Below are 22,815 nucleotides of genomic sequence, written 5' to 3'. Positions count from 1 at the left end.
CATTTAAAAAGTTCTTGGTGGGATGTAAAAAAAAGAAAATCTTCTCCAAATTTGGTAAAAGATTTATTAATTAAAAAAAATTTCCCAGAAAGCCAATTGGAAAAAAGAAAAAAAAAAAAAAAAAAAAAAAAAAACGTAAACTTTTGCATGTCTTTTACCTAAGAAAACAATCCCCCTTTATTACTTTTAGCCTAGAGAAATAATCATAGCTATATATAAAGATTCAGATACAAGAATGTTTATCAGCTTTCTGATAAATAATGAAATACAACCTGAATGTTAAATACAGCTACTTAAAAAATTAAATTGTAGAAGAATGGAGGGCAAAATGAGAACTCCTTTACAGGTCTGAAAAATGTGGTGCAAGGATGTAGCTCAGTAGTAGAGTGCTTACTAGTATGCTAGAGGCCCTAGACTTGATCCTCAGCACTGAAGAAACTAAAAAAAGAAAGGAAAGATAGAGGGCCGGCAAGCTGGCTCAGCAGAAAAAGGCACTTGCCACTAAGTTCAATCCTTGGAACCCTTATGGTAGAAGGAGAGAATTGACGCCTATGAATTGTCCTTTAACCTCTACATACCACATACACACGTAAATAATAAATAAATAAATAAATAAATAAATAAATAAATAAATAAATAAAATAGAGAGAAGTAGAAGGAAGCCATGAAAATTCCAATTTAAATCAGAATGTCTAGATGTCTAGATGGATTGGGAGATATGATGCTCACCTCAAATGTCCTCTTTCTGTCACACTTCATCCTTTGTCTCCCTCCTTCCCTTTTTCTCCCCACCACCCCCTTTCCCTTCCTTCACCTTCTGCTCTTCCCTTTCTCCCTAGGCTTTGCCTTATTCCTGCTTCTGTCCCCAGGGCCATTGCTCAGCTGCTGCTATGATTAAGAATAAACAGTTTGGGACTGGTAAGAAGGCTCAGTAGGCAGTCAAGCCTGCGAACCTGAATTTGATCACTAAGACCCCCGTGGTGGAAGAAAAGAGCCAACTCCCAAAGGCTGTACTCTGACTCTCACATATGTGCATGGCAAGTGCATGCTATGGCACATGTGTACCCCTCCATATATAAAATAAATAATAAATAAAGAAATGTAAAAGAAGGGAAAGTAAACAGCTTGCTGACCCTGATCTAAAGCCCAATTGAGCCAACGTAAGCAGGAAGGGAACATGTTTCTTGCATTTCCTTCCAGACCTCTGGTAGCCTTGACACACATCCTGGACTAATCAAGACTATGGGATGTAGGAATGCAAGTCCATCAATGTGGAGCTGTGCTCTTGTCCTAGTGGACTGAATTACCAGCTTCTCCAAACCTGACGGCAATGAGAGGTGCTCTTTGCTTCTCTCTCCCCAGCGTTAGATGCCTCTGTCCTCCAATTCTGCTCAAATGACTTTGTCAAACAAAGCATGAACACTAGGAGTTTCCTGACATTCTCCTAACTATGAGCATATGATTTGCAGTTCATATTGAATAACGATGTACGAAAACTGCCAAGAAAGCTCCAAAGACTATTTCCAGTGCTGGTTCCTAACTAGTCACAGCTGCCTCACCACAGAATAGGAACACAATAGACTACCATGTCCCATGGTTCTCCTGCTTGCAAAGTTTATATTGAGTTACTAGGAGCCATTCTAGAAGGGAAGTTGCTCTCCTGGAAAGCATTTAAGATGAATAAAGCTAAGGGTTTAATGTTCTAATGAAAAAATTTGTCAATATTTAAATCAAACGTGTGAACACTAAGTGTTTTTACATATGCATGCTGCTGAGGTTTCAAGGCAGGCTTTGACTTCTAGACAGGGATTGAGTAGATAGATGCACTGTTAAACTTCCGAACAATGACAAAGAAAAACATGGGATAATTGCTTCACTCAAAGCCTGCCAAGAGATTAATTACCTAAGAGATATATTTTATGCACTGTCCAAAGACTGCAGAATCTAGAGGAGTACCTTACTTTTCACTGGGAGAAAACATATGTCACCTTTCACCGGAGATGTTTATGTCTTTTCACAAACCTGCCTTTTTTCAGTCTAAAAACATTCCAACTGGAAATGACTACAAAGCCTGGAGTTGATAGGTTAGGGGTGTTTAGTAATGCTTAAAATAATACCCACACGGAGTCAGATACGACTCTGTGCTGTGAGCCTCGTATAACAGCAACCTGGACCCGAGGGACTAGCAAGCCCTTTCATTTCTTGTTAGAAAAATAAGTACAGGGATGGGGAGTGAAGATCGGGGAGCCTGCTTTTAACCTGCCAACTCTGAAAGGAACTGACGTGAGGATGTAGGGCTGGCTCCTGGGGGGCTAGTTAAGTACACTTAAGGATTGGTAATGGGGCCTGTATTGTTCCCACTTTGGGACAATATTCCAAGGAGGGCTTGCTGAGGGTTGATGGTGTTGGAATTTGGCAGAGGTCTTTGTAACCATCACTGAGAAGCATAGAGTAAAAATTCATAAACATTTATTGATGCCTTTTGCAAACCAGACTGTGTGTATTAGGCTCTACTGAGAGTGAGACTTGGGGTAGATTAGGACTACAAAGGAAAAGAACAGCTGCTGCTTTTCAAGAGCATTCTGCCTGATTGGGGAACAGACCTCTCAACAGGTCACCATGGTAGAACAAAGTGAGTGCGGGATGCTGGAGAGCACTTCTTATGGACCACTGGAGGCTTCAGGAAGGCATCTCAAGGAGGCTACATTGAACTGAAACTGAACTGAGACAGGTAGAGAAAGGTGAGGGTGGACTTCCTGGAAGGAAATAACTGAGGGGAAAGTCTGTGCTAGATGGTGTGTTCACCAACTGCAAGCCAGTTTTGTGTGTCAAGGCCTGAATGGGGCTTAAGATATGCCTGAGGCTGGCCATTCTCAGGTCCTATGATCACTGTTGATGTGGTGAGACTGTCATCAGGGAACTTTGCAGTCAAGAGCCACAGTAACAGCTATGAGAAAGAGGCGACTCATCTACACACTGGGCAGTCCCTTCTGCCACAGCCCAGAAGATGAGTTTACAGAGCCCAGAGTGGAAGCAGAGAGGCGAGCTAGGAGGCAGCTGCAGCCATCTTGCTGGGATGTGCTGAGCACTTCAGCTAGAGTAACCATGAAATGTTGGAATTGGAAAGAACATATGTAGTTCAGATTCCATGGCACATACATGGAGTGGCTGAGGACAAAAGAGGGTAAGTGACCTCAGCGACGTTGATGCAAATAGCCTTGGTGGCAGCCAAAATGAGAGCAAGACTGTGCTCTTCTGATTTCCAGCCCAGTGACTTTTCCACTCAACAGTGCCAAGTTCAGTCCCAGCATCCTGCTTCAGTTAGGTAATGCCCTAGAAAAGCTTGAGACTTACTTGGCCAGCATTTTTCTTGTCATTTTCTGGGAGTGAGAACAATCCTCATTGGATGGAGGGATCATGAATCAAGCCAGACTGCATGGGAGGGATCTTTCAGTCTCTGTCTCTCTCTCCTCTCTTCTCTCTCTCTGTCTCTCTCTGTCTCTCTCTGTCTCTCTCTGTCTCTCTCTCTCTCTCTCTCTCTCTCTCTCTCTCTCTCTCTCTCTGCCTTTAGAAATCTCCCCTACTTCTTCTCCAGAAAACCTTCTTCAACTTCTTTTACCCAATCTTTTCCTTCCTCTGAGTCTGAGCACTGCTCGGCTGGAAAGAACACATCATGCGGTTACCAACGGCTAGCCCTCTCTACAAGTTCTTAGCTCCCTGGTCTATATGCTCTAACACACTGTACCTGGGCAAGTTTGAGGATGAGAAATCCAATAAAATCAAACTTTCCCATCTGAACTGCTTCCTCATCTAAGCACGCAGAATCACTGACATAAAAGCATAACTCGCGAGTTTTGTTTTGTGTTGTCTCTTTCTCACTAAATCATGAGAACATATTTTCATTTATATTGCTGAAAAGGAAATAAATATTCCTTAAAGTAGAAACAGCAGGAAATATGAAGAAAGACTTAATGTCTGTGGCAAGAGGCTTAATTTCTGAGCCCCATTTCCTTCAACCACGAAATGTGAATTCTACCATCTACCTTGAGAGGGTCTGGCACGAGGCAGGAATATAATAAGCATCTTACTTTCGCTTTCTTGCTTATTTCCAGTTTAGAGCAACATGTCATTTTCTTAAATGCCTAGGTGTGATTACAAATGACAGCAAAAGTGAAGGTGATGTCTTAATGTCTAGCAAGGTCTAGCACCAAAGGGCATGTTGATGACTTGTAAGGCACAGTAAAAGAAGTGAAATAGAAGGAGGAGAAACTTTTTAACTTGAAAACCAAATGAGCTAAGAAATCCACTCAAGAAAGAACCTAAGAATGGCAATGTGGTTTACGAAGGCTTCAGCCTCAGAGATGACACAGATTGCTGCAGTAGGGGGACCTTTGGTGGCCTTTGGAGGGTGGACCAGGAGAGCGGCTCCCTCGAAGAACAGTGCTGAGCAAGCTGGGGTGAGAGGCGACTAGAGTCAGGAGCAGGCAAATCCAAGGAGCACTTTGTAAGTGAATATAATCACTGGGGTAAAGTCCTGCTGCTTTTAAAGGCCATCTCCCCTCTGTATCTTCTGTGGAGAAAAACTAGATGCATGAGAAACTGCATAGCTGGGGTGCAGTTGTAAAAAACTGACCATGAAATCTAGGGTTCTAGATGAACTTAGATTCTCTCTTTGCTTCTACCAAACCAAAACTAAAGAAAGATTTAATTCATTTATTAGATAATTACTTTTGTCAACAACTTGATATTTAATAGGTACTATTCTAGGTAGTTAGCGTTAGGAAGATAGTAATGACCGAGTTTCTGTTCCCATGAAGTTTGTGCATGAACAATAAGCGATGTGTCATTTCAGAGTGTGGCTTATAGTCCTGAACATCAGACTGTAACTGTGTACGGACTGGAGAGAAGTAGAGCTGGGGCAGGAGGCTGTGAAAGGGCTTTGTAAAGATTACAGTTTTGATAGCTGAGAAGGGACGCCTCTGAGCAGAAGACAGATGTGAGCAGGTCTGTGTCCTAAGAGGACACACACACATGCCCATGCACGCAGGCATGCACACACACACACACACACACACACACACACACACACACACACACAGCTGCTGATGCACTGAGGACAGACCAAGGTGGGAGGGAGACCTTGAGAAGGTACCAGAAGTGGAAGAAGTCAGCTGTAGAGCTTCTGGAAAGATTCATGAAGGGAGAATGTTGGTCTGGGCTGGAGAGATGACTCAGTAGCTAAGATTGAGTACTGCTCTTGCAGAGGATCCAGGTTTGGTTTCCAGCACCCACATGGCAGCTCACAACTATCTGTAACTCCAGCTCCAGAGGATCAGATGCTCTCTCCTGGCCTTCATAGGCACTGCACACATGGTTGCACATACATACATGCAGGCAAAACACTTGTACATATAAAATAAAAATAATAAATCTTTTTTAAAAAATAGAATGGTGTTCCAAACCAGAATTGAGCAGGAAAACAGATCCAGGGAGATGGGTGGGGGGTGGCGGGCACAGGCTGATGCTGTGCATGTGGGTGTAAGAGAAAATGTAAAGGAGAGGTAGGAGACAGACAGTTTTCATTACCTTAGAAGGAACAAGTTATTTACTGGATGAGGAAGGGCTAAGCATCATCTTAGAGTGAAATAAAGATTCACCTTCAGACGCGTTAAACTTGAAGTCCATTCAAGTGGAAGACTGGAGGCTGAAGATCAGGGTGGTGTGAGCCGGAGATAGGAATTTGAGTCATCAGCACAGACATGGCTATTTAAAGGTAAGAAATGAGGGGACGAGGTAGGGAACAAGCATAGACAAGCCTGAGCCCTGAGCCTAGCTCTCAGTGACTAAAATCTTGAACTAGCAAAGTAAACCAAAAAAGAAAGACAGAACCAGAGAGAACAGAAGCCAACTGGAAGAGAGTGTCTTATGAAAGAAGAGTCGAGGGTCTGCTGAGTCAAAGGCTGCTGCTGGCTCAGTAGGGACAAGGGGATGCTCATTTAGAAGAATAGCCAGTCTGGAGAACTGGAGAGACTGGAGGGAGTCACTGTCTTTAAGTGAAATTTTGCTATCAAAGGCAGAAGAAAAATAGTCAACTGAGCAAGGCAGTAGACTGGTAAGAATTTGTGTTAAAATGAGAGCTGCCACACCTCATTGGTGTATTGATTGTGTGCAGATGACAGGAGGGGAGATGGTGAGGCAGTGGAGGGACAAATATATGAGTAGGTAAAGTGTGGGATCCACACCGTGGATGCTGCTGTCATGTTTGGGACTTGGGATGGAGCACAGAGGACCAGCCACTGTAACAGGAGACGAAAAGGTAGAAGTTGGGAGCTTGTCCAACCATCTCTTAAATACCGACCTCTAAGACTTGGCCTTTTCATTGGCTCTTTCTGACATTATAAACCATGCCTACTTTTGACCCTAAGCTGTGCCCAGAGTTTATACTCATGCACAGCTTCGAGAGGGACAATCTTGGGTAAGAGGAGAAGGAATTGCAAGGTAGCAAATGATAGAAAAGGAATGGGAGCTAGCGCCACCAGCTAACCATCGTGTTACTTTCCCTGTTGCTCTGACAAAACATCTGACAAGCACAAATTAAGGGAGGAAGGTTTATTCTGGCTCACAGTTTGAGGGTAAAGTCCATCGTGGCAGGAAAGTTATGACAGCAGGTTACAGTAGCTAGTCTCATTGTGTCCATAGTCAAGAATGCTGGTGCTCAGCGCTTTCTTCTTTTATTTAGTCTAGGCTCCCAGCCCACGAAATGGTGCTGCCCACATTTAGGGTGGATCTTCTCCCAACAATTAATCCAGCCTTGGCAAATCACAGACTTGCCACATTTGTCTCCTATGTGATTCTATATCTTGTCAAGTTAACAATCATATTAACTATCACACTCTCTGAATGGAATCAGTGCAGAGATGGAAGTATGTGTCCATTTCCTCTTTCCTAGTGTGGCACAAAGCAGGTAAGCCAGTGCATATCTCTAGAGTAGATAAAACAAAGGGGCACTGGTACCTCGTATGTACCTGCCATAGACAAATACATTGTTCATATCATTCTTTTAATTATCATTATTATTATTCTTTTAATTATTACCTGTTTTATGGATGAGAAGACAAGGTCCAGAAGGGTTATGTGCTTAGTCCAAAGCCCCCAGAGCTAAAAAGTGTCTTTCCAGTCTCACCATGTGATGGGCTTGGTGAAGCCATGTGGCCACTTTCTCTTGGTTCTTCCTGCCACAGGGAAGGTTGGACTAGAGCCCTACACACTCCCATTTCAAATGAGGACTCTGAGGTGGTAAGCAGGCATGTGCCTGCCTGCAGGGATGGTCTCCTTCCACCCTTATCTCCCCTGCCACCTGCAGCATGGCTCAGATCTGCAGTGAGACGGTTTCTCGTCACCCCCAAGGGAGTGCATGGTTGCCCTTCATTCAAGCAGAGCTGATCATCTTGGACACTATGTCTGCCCCGGCTTACCGTTACTCTGAGCTAGCACCTTCTTGTCAGGACAGAATCCAGTCCCTCCCTTTTGCTACCATTTTGAAATAGTAAGTTCAAAATAAAACTATGTTTAAAAAAAAAAAAAAAAGATTGTATAAGCCAGGTGTGGTGGTACAGGCCTTTAATCCCAGCAATCAAGAAAAAAAGCAGGCAAATCTCTGTGAGATCAAGGCCAGCCTGATTTACACAGTGAGTTCCAGACCAACTGGGGCTACAGGGAGACCCTGTGTCAAAAAACAAAATGAAACATAAAAAAAAAAAAAACAAGCAAACAAAAAAGATTGCAGGGGAGTTTGAAAGACAAAATGTAAGTCTACAAAGAATGGAATGGAATGCTGGACCTCTCCACTCCTCAGACACCCCAAGCTAAGACCCTGTTTTGCTGTCTTGGACTGGCCTATCTCCTCTCCCCATTACTTCCATTAAACCAGCTGACCACTGCCTCCCCTGGGCCAGCATGCCATGTAATCTATGACCTGTTGAATTATTCCTTCAAAACTGTCACCTCCTCCAGAAGCTGTCCCAGTCTCAAGCAGGTGCCTCTTCTGAACTCTCAACACTTGGCTTCAGGAAACCTGGTGGCTGGAAAGGAAAGGGATGGAGAGAGAAGAGGAGGGAAGAACAGATGGGAGAGACTGAGTCTGTCAACTCAGTCTTTCCGCACTGGCCCTTGCATAGATCCTCTTGCTGGAACCTGGATGCCAAGACCCATGGCCTCTGTAGTGCCTCCTGCTCACACTTCCCCACCCCAGTTATCCCTCCATTCCCACCCCTTCTTAGCTTCTCCTAAAGAACTCACCAGAGTTCACAACTCATCCCAGAGACCCCTTGCCCAACAGACACTGCTTGAAATATTCCCGCTCCGTGCATCACAAATTAACCCATTTTAACACTATTTTCACTTTCGTTGCCTTCATTTAATGCTGAATCTGTGCCTGTGCTATAAGGTGTTTTCTTCTTTGGTATAGTCTGGGATATCTTTTCTTCTGTGTGGCCTTCTCTCCGTATCTCTTTCCAGTGAGGACCATCTCAGTGTGGCAGGGACCTCAAGTTCAAGTGTGGCTGGCATGCAGCTTGGGTGTTTTGTGTTCAATGACCAGAGACTGCACATCCAAACTCTAAAACTCAACAGTCCCCTCCATTTTAAGTATTTGCAGCAAAAATTCAGCACTGTTTTTAAGCCACTGACTGTGTCCAGCCCCACCATTTGACCTGGGCACACCTCCAACTCTACTGGTCCCTTGGAGTGGCACACATCGCTTGTGTAAAAATGATGCCTTTCATACTTGGTGACACTTTGACTATATAAAACTTTGAGGGCCTGGGTCAGTTTCACAAATGTTCTTAAAGTGAACACAAAAACTCTGAACCTCTTGACTGCATGGTTTTTGTGGGGTGTCCTGAGTCAAGAGGGCAGCAGACCATTTTCCCAGGTCACCCCAGGCCAGGAAAAGGCTGTCTCTTCCGTTCTTAACATTCTTGAGATTCTGTGTTTAATGTGGTCCCTCTCTATTGCCTTCTGAGGGGTTAGGGGCTGAATACACCTTCAACTCTCCGTTGCTTTGAATGAAGCCTGCCGTGGCTGCTATCAGCCGGGTAGGAGACAAAGTTGAGATAAAACAGAAAATAAAACTGAGGAGTGGGTTTTATCCCACTTCTGAGTAGTAAGATGACATTAAAACTGTCCTAAGAAGTCCCTAAATTCCATTCACCACTCTTTCCACAAGCCTAGTTCTTCCAGCCCATGGCCGAAAGCATAAAACAAAAAGAGAGGAAAAAATCAAATCAATCCTAGTAACGTTCGTGGTTGGAAATCTGCCCAGATTGGTGCGCGTGTGAATTTCATAGTATTCCAAAGTCTCATTATCCTCAGTAGGAGATTTTAGGGGCTTGTTTGAATGGAGATGTGCTAAAGCTAGTGCAAAGGGTTTCTGACAAGAACTCGGGGGCTTACACTTGGGAGCTCCAAGTGGCACCTCTGCCTTCCTGGCATCAGCCTTACCTCAGAGGTGAAGGAGCTCCTCACAGCAGGAAAACTGAAAACATTCAAGAACTGCTCAGAAGGGGCAGGTGCCCCCGACCACACAAACCTCAGAAAATTGAAGAGGGCAGAGTGCACTGCTTCTCGTTATTAGCTGTTTCTCCTGCTTTATAAATACTGCCCTAGTGCAGGCCTAGATTTCAAATGTGTTCTTAAATAGGAACTAAATATATTACATGCCTCATTTTCCTTTGGATTACATTTGTGAGCTACAAGCCTGGGGAATTCTGCTCGCCTTCCAAGTGCAGTGCGGCCTTGCTGTCCCAGCCCTGCCCTGAAGCACAGCCAGTGCCTTCCCACCGCTGAGTTGGACGCAGTCACTGTGACGTGTTTCTCTGAAAACTGTGGCAGAACAGTGTTCTTCTGTTTGTTTTAATGGTTCCTGGCCAAGAGGGGGCTGAAAAACTTGAAATTCGATTTAATTTTTTAAAGCAAAAAACCATAATGTGAGATAGAGTATAGGCACAGTCACCTCAAAACTGCTGTACTCACAAAGGCATTCCCATGACCCACAGGGAAAGTTAGGGTCCCAGCCTTATAGACGTACGTCTCCTTTGTAAGCAATCGACCCTCTGGGCTGACAGGCCTTGAAACGGCTCACTTTGAACATTGACCTTAAAGGTCAGGTAGGTTAACACATTTCTTTCTTTGATGCCCACATTCAGAAAGCAGAGCTTTTGAGATAACTTAGGGACACATATTTCACCTGTCACCTTCAGCAGAGAGCCCAAGGCAGAGTCTGCTTGTGGCATGCCCTGTTTCCCTCAAGGCTGCTGGCCTTCCTCCTTCCGCAACCACTTGCTCCCTGTCTGTCTGTACCACTCCAGGTCCCTTTCACCAAAGATCTCCATGCCCATTTGTGTGCCATTAAAGCCCCTAACACTTAAATTATGCCACTTCCTTCTGGTTGCCAGCCTACTGAGGACATGTCAGGCTCCAGGTCTTCTTGGGGAAATGAAGATAATTTTGGATAGGTGGTCACCTTGAAAACTACACTTGATTATAACTGCTTCCTAAATTCTGTGTCTGATGATCTTCTATTTATATTGGAATTATTATGCATCTTCTACTTGGATTTGTAGTTTGATCATGTATCCCTCTTCTTAAAATGATTTTAATTGGCATAATTATGCATATTTACGAGGTACCCCATTTTATTTTAACATTTATATACAATGTGCAGGAATCAATCAGTAAGTACCGGACCCTGAATCTCATATATCAATCTTCAGTGATGTGTTGGGAATAGTCAAAATCCTTTCTTCTAGCTCTTTTGAATTATACAATGTCACTGTTAACTGTAGTCACCCCACTGTGCAATAGGACACTAGAACTGCTTCCCTCTAGCCGCTCTTTATACCCAATCACTGATTCCCTATCCTTTGGCAACCACAATTCTTTTACTTTGTGATCTCAACCCATGTAGCTTCCTCACAGGAGCAAGAGCATGCCATGTGCCTGGCTTACTTTATTTAATACTGTGTCCTTCACTTCTGCCCATATTGCCGCAATGACAGAATTTCATTTTTTATCACCAAGCAATATTCTGTTATATACATCTACCACATTTCTTCATTCATTCATGCATTAGAAGATTCTGTGTTTTGGCTGTTGTGCATAGTGTTACAGTAAAAATGGGGGTGCAGATATTTCTTCAACATACTGATTTCCTTTTCTTTGGATGTATGCCCAGCAGTGAGATTTCTATCTTTAGTTTTGAGTGATCTCAGTATTATTACGTATGGCATGTGCTAATTTACATCCCCACCAATCGTGTGTGCAAGCTCTCCTTACTCGACATTCTCACCAGAGTTTATTTTTCTCTTTTTGTTCAGACTCATTCTAACTAGAGATTTGGTCTCTAGTCACCTCACTGTAGATATGATTTGCATATCCCTGATTAGTTATATTATTTTTGCATGTATTTGCAAAAAAGATATTTGCATATCTTTTAAAAAGTAATACCTATTCATATCATTTGCTATTTTCAATTAGATGATTTGGTCCCTCTCCCCTGTGGAACTGTTTGTGTTCCTTATATATCTTGGATGTTAATCCATTCATGAATCCTTGGCATACCCGACCCCCACTCTGTGCCTGTCTTTTTACTCTGTGGATTATTTTCTTGATATGTTTTTTAGTTTGATGGGATTCCATTTGCCTGTTTTTGTCTTTGTGTGGCTGATTTTCAACTTTATGTGATCTGAATACACTTCCCAAGAGAGACTGTGGCACTCAGGTGGGAGGCTTCACACAAGCCCAAGAGCTCTGATTGGTTAAAAGGTTAGTGGGGGGCATGATTGGCAGTCTGTCACAGGGTTCATCTGCATCCATTCAGGGCCATGATGGTCACCATGGAGGAAGCATTCACTGGTGAATTTCTTTTTCTTGAATAAAGAAAAAGCCACTCCCTACAGGAGAGGAAATACTCACCTCATGCTGACTCCCTGGATGGAGCAGGCCCAGGGACATTGGTCTCCACCTAGTGCAGTGACCTTCCACCAAGGGTGTCAGCTTAGTCTTCATCTCAGGGCCTTGCAGCAGCCTGTTACAGGCTGAGGGGGGTAAATACTGGGGTGCTAGGTGTTTAGTTCCTTCAGTCCATCCCATGAGGTGCTGTGTGGGTGGTGAAGTCATACCCCTCAACATGTGTCTCAGAGCAGAGACCCCTATTGATATCTGTGTACTGTCAGTGTTTCTATCAGATTAACCCTGGTAAGGATTCACAGTTATTCACCCTCTGAAATCTCTTCTAACTACAAGGTTGAAATACCAGTCATCACCCTCCCCCAGGCAAAGTTTTCCTATCTTTGTCCTCAGGAAAAAATGAGATTGTTTTTTAATTAAAGTGAACTCTGTATAATACAAAATTAGTTTTGAAGCCAGGTGTGAAGCATGCCTTTAATCCCGGCACTTGGGAGGGAGAGGCAGGTGGATCTCTGTGAGTTCAAGGCCAGCCTGGTCTACATAGTGAGTTCCAGGACAGCTGGGGCTACAGCGAGACCCTGTCTCAAAAAGACCGAAAAAAAAAAAAAAAAGTAGTTTTGAAGTGAGAAATTTAGTGTTTTGTCTACAATGTTGAGTGACTACTATGCCTCCCTTAGGGAATCCTCAGGCCCCCAGCCTCTGGCAACCATCAACATGTTTTCTGTCTCTGTAGAACTGCCCATTTCCCAGTGTTCTATCAATCACACAATGTGTGTTCTATATTATAGCACGTCTCAGGACTTCATTCCTTTGCATGGCTCAATACTGTTGCATTCTGTACCTATCAAATTTTGTCTGTCCATTGGTGTGCTCATGAACCCTTAAGTTGTTTCCACTTTTGACTGCTGTAGATGGTTGTAAGTTGTGTGCTGTAGAGGGTTTTGCATGTGATCAATCTTTTCACTTATGCTCTAGAGTTAGCAAAATACCTCTATATCCATTTTCTTCTCACTAAGAAGAGGATACATTTTAACTGGCCATATCCCCAACCCCCAAAAGGGAATGTTAGGAGTGAAATTTATCAGCAAGAATCAACTCCGCAATCAGGTCTATTAGATGTTCCAGAGTCCCTACTATTCTGAGGAAGAAAAAAAAAATGCTTTCCAGTTTAAAGAGTGTTCCTGGGATGGAGATGGTCTGGAGAGTGGGCCAGCTCAGAATAGTCTGCTATAGTCCTGCAGTGGTCATGGCCAGGGTGAACTGCACAGATGGCAATACTATGAAATCAGAAATCGGGGTCCATTTGATTAAGGTGCTGGGGGGAAGTGACTGACTTTCTCAGTTGAGTTTGGAGGATGTGGCTGGTTGGAAAAGATAAGGCACTCAAGGTGCAAAGAGGACAGAAGGCATCTCAGGAATCAGGGAGTGCACAGTCCAAGCCACCCAAACGGTCCAGGGCACTGTGGTTTGAGACTTGCAAGAGTGAGGCCTGTGTGCCACAGGAGCAGGCTGGCCAGTCAGGGAAGGAGGCTGGCATCCTGACCACACTGGCACACAGGAGATCATCTCCATCTCCACCCTCCTCGGAAGCCTTGCCTTCTTTTGCCCTAGAGCATTTTGGAGGGACTCGCCACCTACTGCCCCTCTCCCTGTGCAGCTTCAGTGCCCCACCAACCTCCCACTGGGGAAGGGCAAGCCCTGGCAGCCAAAGGCAAAACCTGGTGTGCTCTGCCAGAGAACAGGGAAGGTTGAGAGGCTGGAGACATGAATGACCTTTGAGAGACACTTGAAGGTGCTGATCACCTAGCAGCCAGTCACCTAACATCCCGGGTGGCAGCAGCTGGTGCCAGCAGTGATGATCAACGTGTGCCCAGTGCTCTTTCCCAATGCCTGTTGCTTCCCAGTGGATCATGGTCTCTACTCTGTGGGAGTGCCCTCGCTGTGCCACCTTGCTATCCTGTTTTTAACTAGAATACCTTGGAGGAGCAGAGGCTAGGATAGGTAAAGTGCAAAGGAAGAAAGTGGCTTGAACTTGTGGGTCAGGAGAAAGGCTTTTGCCATGGAGCAGCCCCGCAGCTGCTTCTCACATGTGTGGACCACAGATGCTTCGTGTGGACAAGCACAGAGCTAGATGCCCCTGGCTCTTCGTGTCTTCCCAACTTGGGCTTTCTCATTGACAAAAATGGGCGTATTCGTTCCTCCTCCTTCATAAGCCTGTTGTCTGTTAAATGATTTGATATCTATTTTATATGAAATCCACAACAGCTCCTGCAAAATAAAGTCTTAATTGTGAATAGGAAGATTTCATCCTCACTGGGTCTCAACAGTTACAGCCCTGACGACATGATGAAGTGGCTGGGGCTGGAATCTTCAATCTTAGTCCTAGCTGCTCTGCTCACTCCACTGCTTTGCAACTCTAAGAAATGGGCGTATTCGTTCCTCCTCCTTCATAAGCCTGTTGTCTGTTAAATGATTTGATATCTATTTTATATGAAATCCACAACAGCTCCTGCAAAATAAAGTCTTAATTGTGAATAGGAAGATTTCATCCTCACTGGGTCTCAACAGTTACAGCCCTGACGACATGATGAAGTGGCTGGGGCTGGAATCTTCAATCTTAGTCCTAGCTGCTCTGCTCACTCCACTGCTTTGCAACTCTGAGTCACTTCACTTCTCTGAACTGGAATGTTTTCTCCTTAGAAAGGAGAGGACCCTGTGGGTGCTGCTTGGAGGAAAGCGGATTCCCGAGGCTGAACCTCAAACAGCCTGGCCTCACAGGTGGGAGGTGGTGGCTGAGCTCCAAGCGTTTTTTCAAAGCTTCCTGCGGAGACGCTTTTCATCTAAAAATTAATATTTCTGTTATAATCTGTGTATGTGTGATGTGCGTGGGTATGTGTGTGCACAGTATAGTCAGAGGACAGCTTTATGGAATCTGTTCTCTCCTTCCACCTTTATGTTTGTTTCTGTGTGGAACTCAGGTGGTCCAGTTTGCAGGAAGCAAGTGCTTTTACCAGCTAAGCCTCATCTTGAGGGTCCCTGAGAGTCTTACAAGCAGCTGGGACTGAGAGTTACTCCCCGAAAAATGACATTACAGACTGGTTGGGGTTGTTTTGTTTTTATTTTTTGTTTCTTTGACTTTTTAAAAATCCCTGCCCACCCCCACCCCCCCCAAGACTGGCCAGAATGGCAGGAATTCTGGGCATAATAGAAAATTTCAGCACATCTGAAGCTTTGAATGATTGATTAGAAATGGGCAGCCGAGGAGTTGCATTCCACTTTATTCTGAAAAAGAAAAAAATATTCAGTCTTTTAAGGAGTCTTGAACTGGAAAGGTGGTAAGAAGTTTAGTCTAAGCCTCACACATAAAATATGGGAACTCCCAGTAGGTTAAGGATTTATATCTGGGGGTATTTCCAAGGTTTTGTCCTCCCAAGAGATATAAATTGAGGCCTTGAGAGTTTAATGTAGGGGAGGAAGAAGTGTTCTCCTAAGGACTTTTTAAGCGTCCAAGCTCCATTAATGTGGAGGGATAGAAAACCCTGGTCTGGAACAGCAGTGGTGGTGTGGGGGTGGATTCTGGTCTCTGCACTCCAACTCAAGGTCATTGAGAGCCTTCTTTCTCCCCATAGGTTTATGGTATTAGTTACCCAATAAAAGTTGCGTTAATTTTACAACGCAGGTAAAATTTAAGCCAAAAGGGCTTCAGCATTACTGTAGGATTTATGAAAGTAAACACACGGCGTGCTTGTGTGACTGTGCAGCACTGACATTTCAATGTCTTTATGTCAGGTAGATGGTGGGCTCATTTGTTGTGTATATAAAGGTTTAAGTTTTCAAGACTTTGCAATACATACTATTTTCAGGACTAAACATAATACACTTCCCCCATCTTCATCAATTGACTTCTTCAACTGACTGGTTTAGAGACTGAGTAGGAAACGGCAGAAAATGATTCCTATCCAATATTTTCTCTTGGTTTGCAGGCATTCTGGGCCCTCTAGCCTCCTATAAGCACAAGCGGGGATGTCCAGTGCCACAGCTCTACCCACAGCCATGGCACAAAGTGGAGCTTAGTAAATGTGTATCTTTTGAATTTATGCCTTCTGCAATCATTGTAAATACTTCATTAATAAAAATATGCCATCACTGTACTGTCAAAGAACTTATATAGTAGGCAGTCATGGTGGTACCTGCCTGTAGCTCCCAGTCACTGAGAACTAAGGCGGAATGATAGCAAGTTCAAGGCCAGGCTGGACAACATAGTGAGACACTTCTGAAAAAATTAAATAGGGCCAGGGACTCAGGTCAGTGGTAGAGTGTTTGCCTAGCATTGCATGAGTGTCTGGGTTCCAGTACTAGGACTGCTAAATAAATAAGCTTTTATATTATTTGATGTGATCATATGACTTGTCCCTGTAAGGCAGAGAGTTCAGTTATGACCTCTATCTTAGAGACAAGAAGCCTGTGGGCCAGCCTGCTTAATGTTCATGTGTTGTATACAGGAAGAGTGTTTTGGTCCCCTGTCTTTTAACCTTAAAAGAAACCTAATATTAGCAAATAACACCGTGTAAAGAAGGGTGTTGACCATGCAGGGGAGCAGAGGAGAAGAATCGACATCAGAGTCAACCCACGAATATGGCAGGCAGCCTTCCATGCGACAGAGGTCTGTCTTTGTTCCATCTCTGTGTCTTATGCCCACCTGTGTGGGCTCTTGTGGCAGGGTGTGGCCATCTTGGATTCAGGTCTCCTGTCCCATTAATTGCAGTAATCTTGTCACCATGTGGTATCCCTCTGTCTTCAAGATAAAATCTACTCTCATTTATTATTTCAATTTGGAAGCAGCAAAATTCTTCTGGCTATTTTTAGAGTTTTAGCCATCAGAAAGGCAAGATTTTCATTGCTATTTTCTCTAGATTTCTTCGAATTTAATGGCTGATCTCAAATTTACTGGTCTGTGGCTTGCCCTGGCTTCTGTTTCGGGTAGACAGAACAGGTCTTGACCCACTGAGGAGCCACCCAACTCTCCTGCCCTCTCAGCTGCAGTACTCCTACCCCATGGATCTCCTAATTGACATGTCAGTTAGAGTGAATCTTGCCACCATTGCGCTCATACCTTTGTAGCAAATGGAGCAGAAATAATCTGTACTTAAAAAACAAAAAACTGTACAACATGTGCCCAGATTTCCAACTCACTTCCTCTTGACTCTTAGTGCTACATCATCTTCCAGCCCACCACCAGCTGCGAAAATAAAAGAGCTTTGTCCCACATTTAAGGCTGATTTTGTGCTTCAGGGTGATTTTCTGGAGGTATAGGAAACTTGACCAACGTGACCAACAGATGTTTTAAGAGATGCTTTGAGAACAGAGCAAAAGCTTGATTCCACAGTTCAGTCTTCATATATGATGCCCAACTGCCCCCCCTAGTGATCAATTTAGGGAACATGCAGTCAGAGCCAATGGCATCTGTAGGCGGTGCATGACTAATGATTGTGCTTTGTTTTTAAGAGACGAGTATGAAGAAGATGGATTCTGTCAGCCATACAGAGGGATTGCATGTGCACGATTTATTGGCAACCGCACTGTCTACATGGAGTCTTTGCACATGCAGGGGGAAATAGAAAATCAGATCACAGGTAGGTGACATCAAAGAAATGATCCTTATTCCTCACATAACTAGTTTTCTCACGAACAGTTTTACTGGGCTTCTCTCTTGACAGGGGATTAGGCTAAGCATGGGGGTTGGGAGTAGGATCACAAAGAAGCAGGAGATGTGACCTCTGTGCTCTGGAATTTACATTAAAATAATTTATTAGAGGTTACTCTTAGAGGAAAAGGAAGCTTCAAGAAATCTCACATTCATGCAAACACTCAATAAATATTATTGAGTGCTTTCAGTGTGCTAGGTCCTGGCCTGAGCTCTGGGGATAATAAGAGCATGTAAGCCAGGTATGTCTCTGCCCTCACGGGGCTCATGTTTGGAAGCAGTGTGAAGGGGACTGGGAAGGAGTAAACTGGAACTGGAACTCTGGCCACTAACCCCAGGGCTGTCTTTAAAGTGACTGTGGGAAATTGCTTGCTCTCTATGAAAATCACTTCTTCACTTGGGAGGTGAGTGATGAGCAACATGGCTCACGAGGTCTCCCCTGTGCTACCTGTCAGTCTTTTACCATTCATTTTCCTTAATTGGCATTTTATGGTTTTTGAGGGCACTCTAACAGTGAAGTGCTTTCTAACACACAAGTGAAGGTGGCACAGGTCCCCGCGCACCATTTTGCACCTAGTTCTGGTGATCACAGCAGCCCTGTTCCCCTTTCACAAGTGTGGTTGTTGTCTCTGTGGCATGTGTCCTTTGCAGTATGTTATGATGACTTTCAAAAGGCTGAAAATGTATCGAATGCACACACAGGATGCACAATTATATCTGAATTTCAGATACATAGCAAATCATTTTTTGCATAGCTGTATTGAGGCACATGCAGCTATTATCTTGCAAGTTGAGGATTTAAAAGAGGCATGAATAAACCCACAGAAGAAGCATAAGTTGGAGAAACTCTGCTCTCTGAGGAACTCAAAGGAGCTGAGAGGAAGCTCGGGGAGCTGCTGAACCAAAAGAAGGAGAGACAGGAAGGTAGAGCTGCCTTTCACCAAAGCCTTCAGGCTTTCATGACCAAGAGCAGACATCGGACAGGAAGGAGCGGCTGAAGGCATGTTTCCACCCAGTAGAAGAACATTTGAATACACTTTTAAATAAGAATTCACATAAATAAATGGTGCTTTGATATAAATATTTGGTAACCAATTTATAATAACCCTCTTTTGGATATGTTCGGTTAGCTTTCCGGAAAGTATTACAGTTTCATTTTGTTTTTTAAAAATCCATTTAATATTATCTGACCCAGCATTTCCCAAACTTGTTTGACTTTTATAATCCTAGATTCTCAAATGCTGTTAATATGCTATAGGCTTAATGTCCCGAGGAACATTGGGAAACAGTATAAACAGCCTCATGGGCGGCCTGTGGGGTTAGTGTTTTTGGTATGGATATCCTACAGAGTGTGAGGTTAGGCTAAAGGGCCACTGATCTCCTGTGATGCATACTGGAACAATTGAATTGTGGTCTTTGAGAACTTCCAAGTGCATTGCCTCATTTTCCAAAGATGGAATAGAAAGTATTCAAGCCGCAGTGAAATGAAGCAAGTTACCCAAAGCCTTACAGCAACTCTTGCCATCCGGCAACACAGGGAGGGCTCGGGCCCTGCCTGAAGCAAGCTCTGACCTGGGGCCGTCAGATGTTTGAGCCTCACAAAATTAGTAAAAAGTGCCAGATGAAACACAAGATTCTGTTGCTTGGGCGGTGGGGAGTATAATATACTTTAACCTAATTAATTCTTTTTGTAAAGAAATATTACATATGTAATTTAATCCTGTTTTTTTTTTAACTTTGTAGTCAAAATGATTTTTTTTATCAAGCCAGTGAAAGTAAACTGCTTAAACATCTGAAATGAATCTCCTTTCCTCAGCCCTTGGGCTTCACTCAGCAGATTCCCCCCAGTGCGCTTCTCTCTGGTATCTGCCCACTGGATCACTGTGGAGAGAAACCCTGGCCTCTGCGAGTTAATAGCTGTGTTTGCTTTTCAGCTGCCTTCACCATGATCGGCACCTCCAGCCATTTATCTGACAAGTGTTCTCAGTTCGCCATTCCTTCCCTGTGTCACTACGCCTTCCCATACTGTGACGAAACTTCTTCGGTCCCAAAGCCTCGAGACTTGTGTCGTGATGAATGTGAAATCCTGGAAAACGTCCTGTGTCAGACAGAGTACATTTTTGCAAGATCAAATCCCATGATTTTGATGAGACTGAAATTGCCAAACTGTGAGGATCTCCCACAGCCAGAGAGCCCAGAAGCTGCAAACTGCATCCGGATTGGAATCCCCATGACAGACCCTATAAATAAGAGTAAGTAGAAGCCTCTGACCCATGCTGTCTTGAGGGCCAGCAGCCCCTGGCACAGTGAAAATGACCTTGACCACAGTCATTGTTCCTGCTGGAACAGTGATGGTGCACAGTGATAGCTTATCTTCCAACAGTTTGAGTACCATGCCTGAGCATTCTGTGGTAGAGAAGATAAAGTCATGTAAGTGAAGCTTTGTGAAGATGATTTAAAAATACTGGGTCTGGTTTCTCAATAACTTAAACACAGAATTACCACATGTCCCAGCAATTCTACTCCTGAGTGTATAATCAAAAGAATTAGAAACAGGTTTTCAAATGAAAACTCCTATAAGAATGTTCACAATAGAACTATTCCCAATAGGAGTTAGGAATGTAGCTGTAGAGTACTTGCCTAGCATGCACAAAGCCCTGGGTTCATCTCCAGCACTGCATAAACTGAGTGGGTGGTTCATGCGCCTGTAATCCCAGCACCCAAGAAGTGGAGGTGGCAGGATCAAAAGTTCAAAGTCATCCTCCCCTACATAGTGCCTTTATGAAATGTCCAATATGAGCAAATTCATTGAGACACAAAGCAGATTGGTGGTACCAAGTGTAGGGGTTGTGGTAGTGGGAGAGACTGCCTGATGGATATGAGATTTCCTTTGGGGATAGCAGACTTGTCCTGAGACCCTGTAATGATGTTGTACAACCTTGGGAAGGTACAAAGTGCATTCATGTTCAGTTTCATGGTGTGTATATTGTACCACAACTTAATATATACAAAGGCTTGTCCCCGTCTCTGCCCTCTCACCACCACCAGACAATAGATTTGCCCTGCCCATTTCCCTTTCCTCTAGAATTAAGCTCATTGGTAATGTTTTAGTTTTATGTGATAGTTAATACTATTTTACTAGTTATTGTATAGTGTTTATTTCTGCTTTATAGGTTCCCCTGTGTTCAGGTAGGACCATAGAAGATGACCTGCTTTTTCACGGGTGTCCACTTCATCAGCACAGACAGCCCTGACACCTGCTTGAAACACAGAATGCACTGCCCCTAGTAGACGTTTCCTGTGAACTATCACAAAGTTCCCAAGGCCCCAGTCAGAATGGAAGGAAAAGTTTGGCTTGAACCTTCCTTGAAGTGTTCTTGAGGAACTTCCTCCTGTGTCCCCAGGTCCCTCCCCAGTTCCCATTTCTTCTATATTCAGTATTAAAAATACTGGAGAGGCTGGTTTTAGTCCTGAAGTATAAGCTTTAAATCCTCCCAGGAATGTGAGTACAAGACAGGCCCTGGTCCAAGCCCAGCAAGCAGGGAGAGTGGCAGGTACCTCCTCTGACCAGCAGACAGGCCCTGGGCCCCAAGGTCAGTGGAATGCCACACCCCACACCCCAAATGCTGCCTGGGAACACCGAAGGCCTGTCTGTTTCTTTCTAGCGGTCTGGGCATTTCCTCCGTGTTTTTCAGATCACAAGTGCTACAACAGCACAGGTGTGGATTACCGGGGAACTGTCAGTGTGACCAAGTCGGGGCGCCAGTGTCAGCCGTGGAATTCTCAGTACCCCCACACGCACAGTTTCACCGCCTTGCGCTTCCCAGAGCTCAACGGAGGCCACTCCTACTGCCGCAACCCTGGCAATCAGAAGGAAGCTCCGTGGTGCTTCACCTTGGATGAAAACTTTAAGTCCGACCTCTGTGACATCCCAGCATGTGGTAAATAGAAGTCGTTGCCTCTAATGTGATTCAGTCATTTTTCAGATGTCCCCACTCCTTGTAGGAGAGGTCTAAAGAAGTGTGGATTTAATTGATCATGTTCTGTAGATCCAAAACCATCTCCATTGCAGCTAAGCCTGGCTGTTTCTACACACAGCTCCCTTGGTGGGCACCAGCACACACTCTCAAGGAATGCCCGTTTTTTATTCCTGTAGCCACTGGACTGTGGTGACTGCTCTCAAGGCACAGGTGAGATAGCCAATCACAGTCATTCCTGTGGAAAAGGTGTTCTCCGGAGAGGTCCACAGGCACAGCAACCTTCTTGGCACGCAGATGTGTTGGAAGCAGAAAGAAAACTGTTCTCTGTGTGTCACTGAGATCACTCACAAGGCAGGATGAATCTGCAACCATTCACCCCCTTCATGCCCAGTCATCAAGGGCAGTCTAGTAAACTGTGGCCTTTGTCACCTCCACTAACAGTACAGAGGCATATAGCTGTGTAAAAGGAAAATGGAGTTACTGTGTTAGTTTGTTCCTTTCATAGAAAATTATTATGAGAGAGAGAGAGAGAGAGAGAGAGAGAGAGAGAGAGAGATTAGTTGTGAATTTACTACACACACACTTATCAGGACATGGGGGAGGCAGGGCCCTGAGGCACGAGTGGCCTAGCACATCTAAGAAGAGCAAAAAGCTGGCGTAGAGCAAGATGAAGGAGGAGGAGGAAGGATGAGGTAATAGACCCAGGGAGGGAGTGACCTGGAGGCCTCATGGGAAGGAAGCGCTGAGTTCATGGGAAAGCACTGGAGTGCTCTCAGCAGAAGGCTGACATGTTCTCACATGTTTAAAGGGTCATTTTGGCAACTTGGTTGAGACCAGGCTGTAGGAAGGATGCAAGAGTAGATTCGGGAAGCCGCTAATCCAGGGGTGAAACGGAGAGATCTTGGCAGGAGGAGGAGAGGAGGTGGCAATGGCCTGTGGGCAAGTTTGGGGTATATTCTGAAACTGGAGATAACAGGGTCACTGATGGGTCAGATATGGAATATAAAAGAAGGAAAGATTCAAGGACAAGCCCAGAGATTTGGGCTTTGATAGTCTTTTGCTGAGAGGGGGAAAAAGTCACAAAAAGAAGTTAGGCTTAGAAGCTGGTCCACAGAAACTATCTAAAGAAAAACTACATTGCTTGCTTTACCTAGCTTTTGATTT

General features: G+C 44.3%; 1 protein-coding gene across 1 annotated transcript in view; it reads left to right on the top strand.

Annotated features, from left to right (window-relative positions):
* Positions 1 to 22,815, top strand: part of Ror1 (receptor tyrosine kinase like orphan receptor 1) — a 380,915-nt gene that overhangs the window by 325,393 nt on the left and 32,707 nt on the right. The window contains exons 5-7 of the mRNA XM_008831069.3: positions 17,473 to 17,600; positions 19,606 to 19,923; positions 21,367 to 21,612. Of these exons, the coding sequence (XP_008829291.1) occupies positions 17,473 to 17,600; positions 19,606 to 19,923; positions 21,367 to 21,612 (692 nt within the window). The remainder of the gene's footprint in view (positions 1 to 17,472; positions 17,601 to 19,605; positions 19,924 to 21,366; positions 21,613 to 22,815) is intronic.

This window comes from Nannospalax galili, unplaced genomic scaffold (assembly GCF_000622305.1).
Source record: "Nannospalax galili isolate Female #2095 unplaced genomic scaffold, S.galili_v1.0 scaffold553, whole genome shotgun sequence".
NCBI classification, from domain to species: Eukaryota; Metazoa; Chordata; class Mammalia; order Rodentia; family Spalacidae; genus Nannospalax; species Nannospalax galili.
The sequence above is the reverse complement of the archived record's forward strand: the minus strand, read 5'-3'. Positions and strand labels throughout refer to the sequence as shown.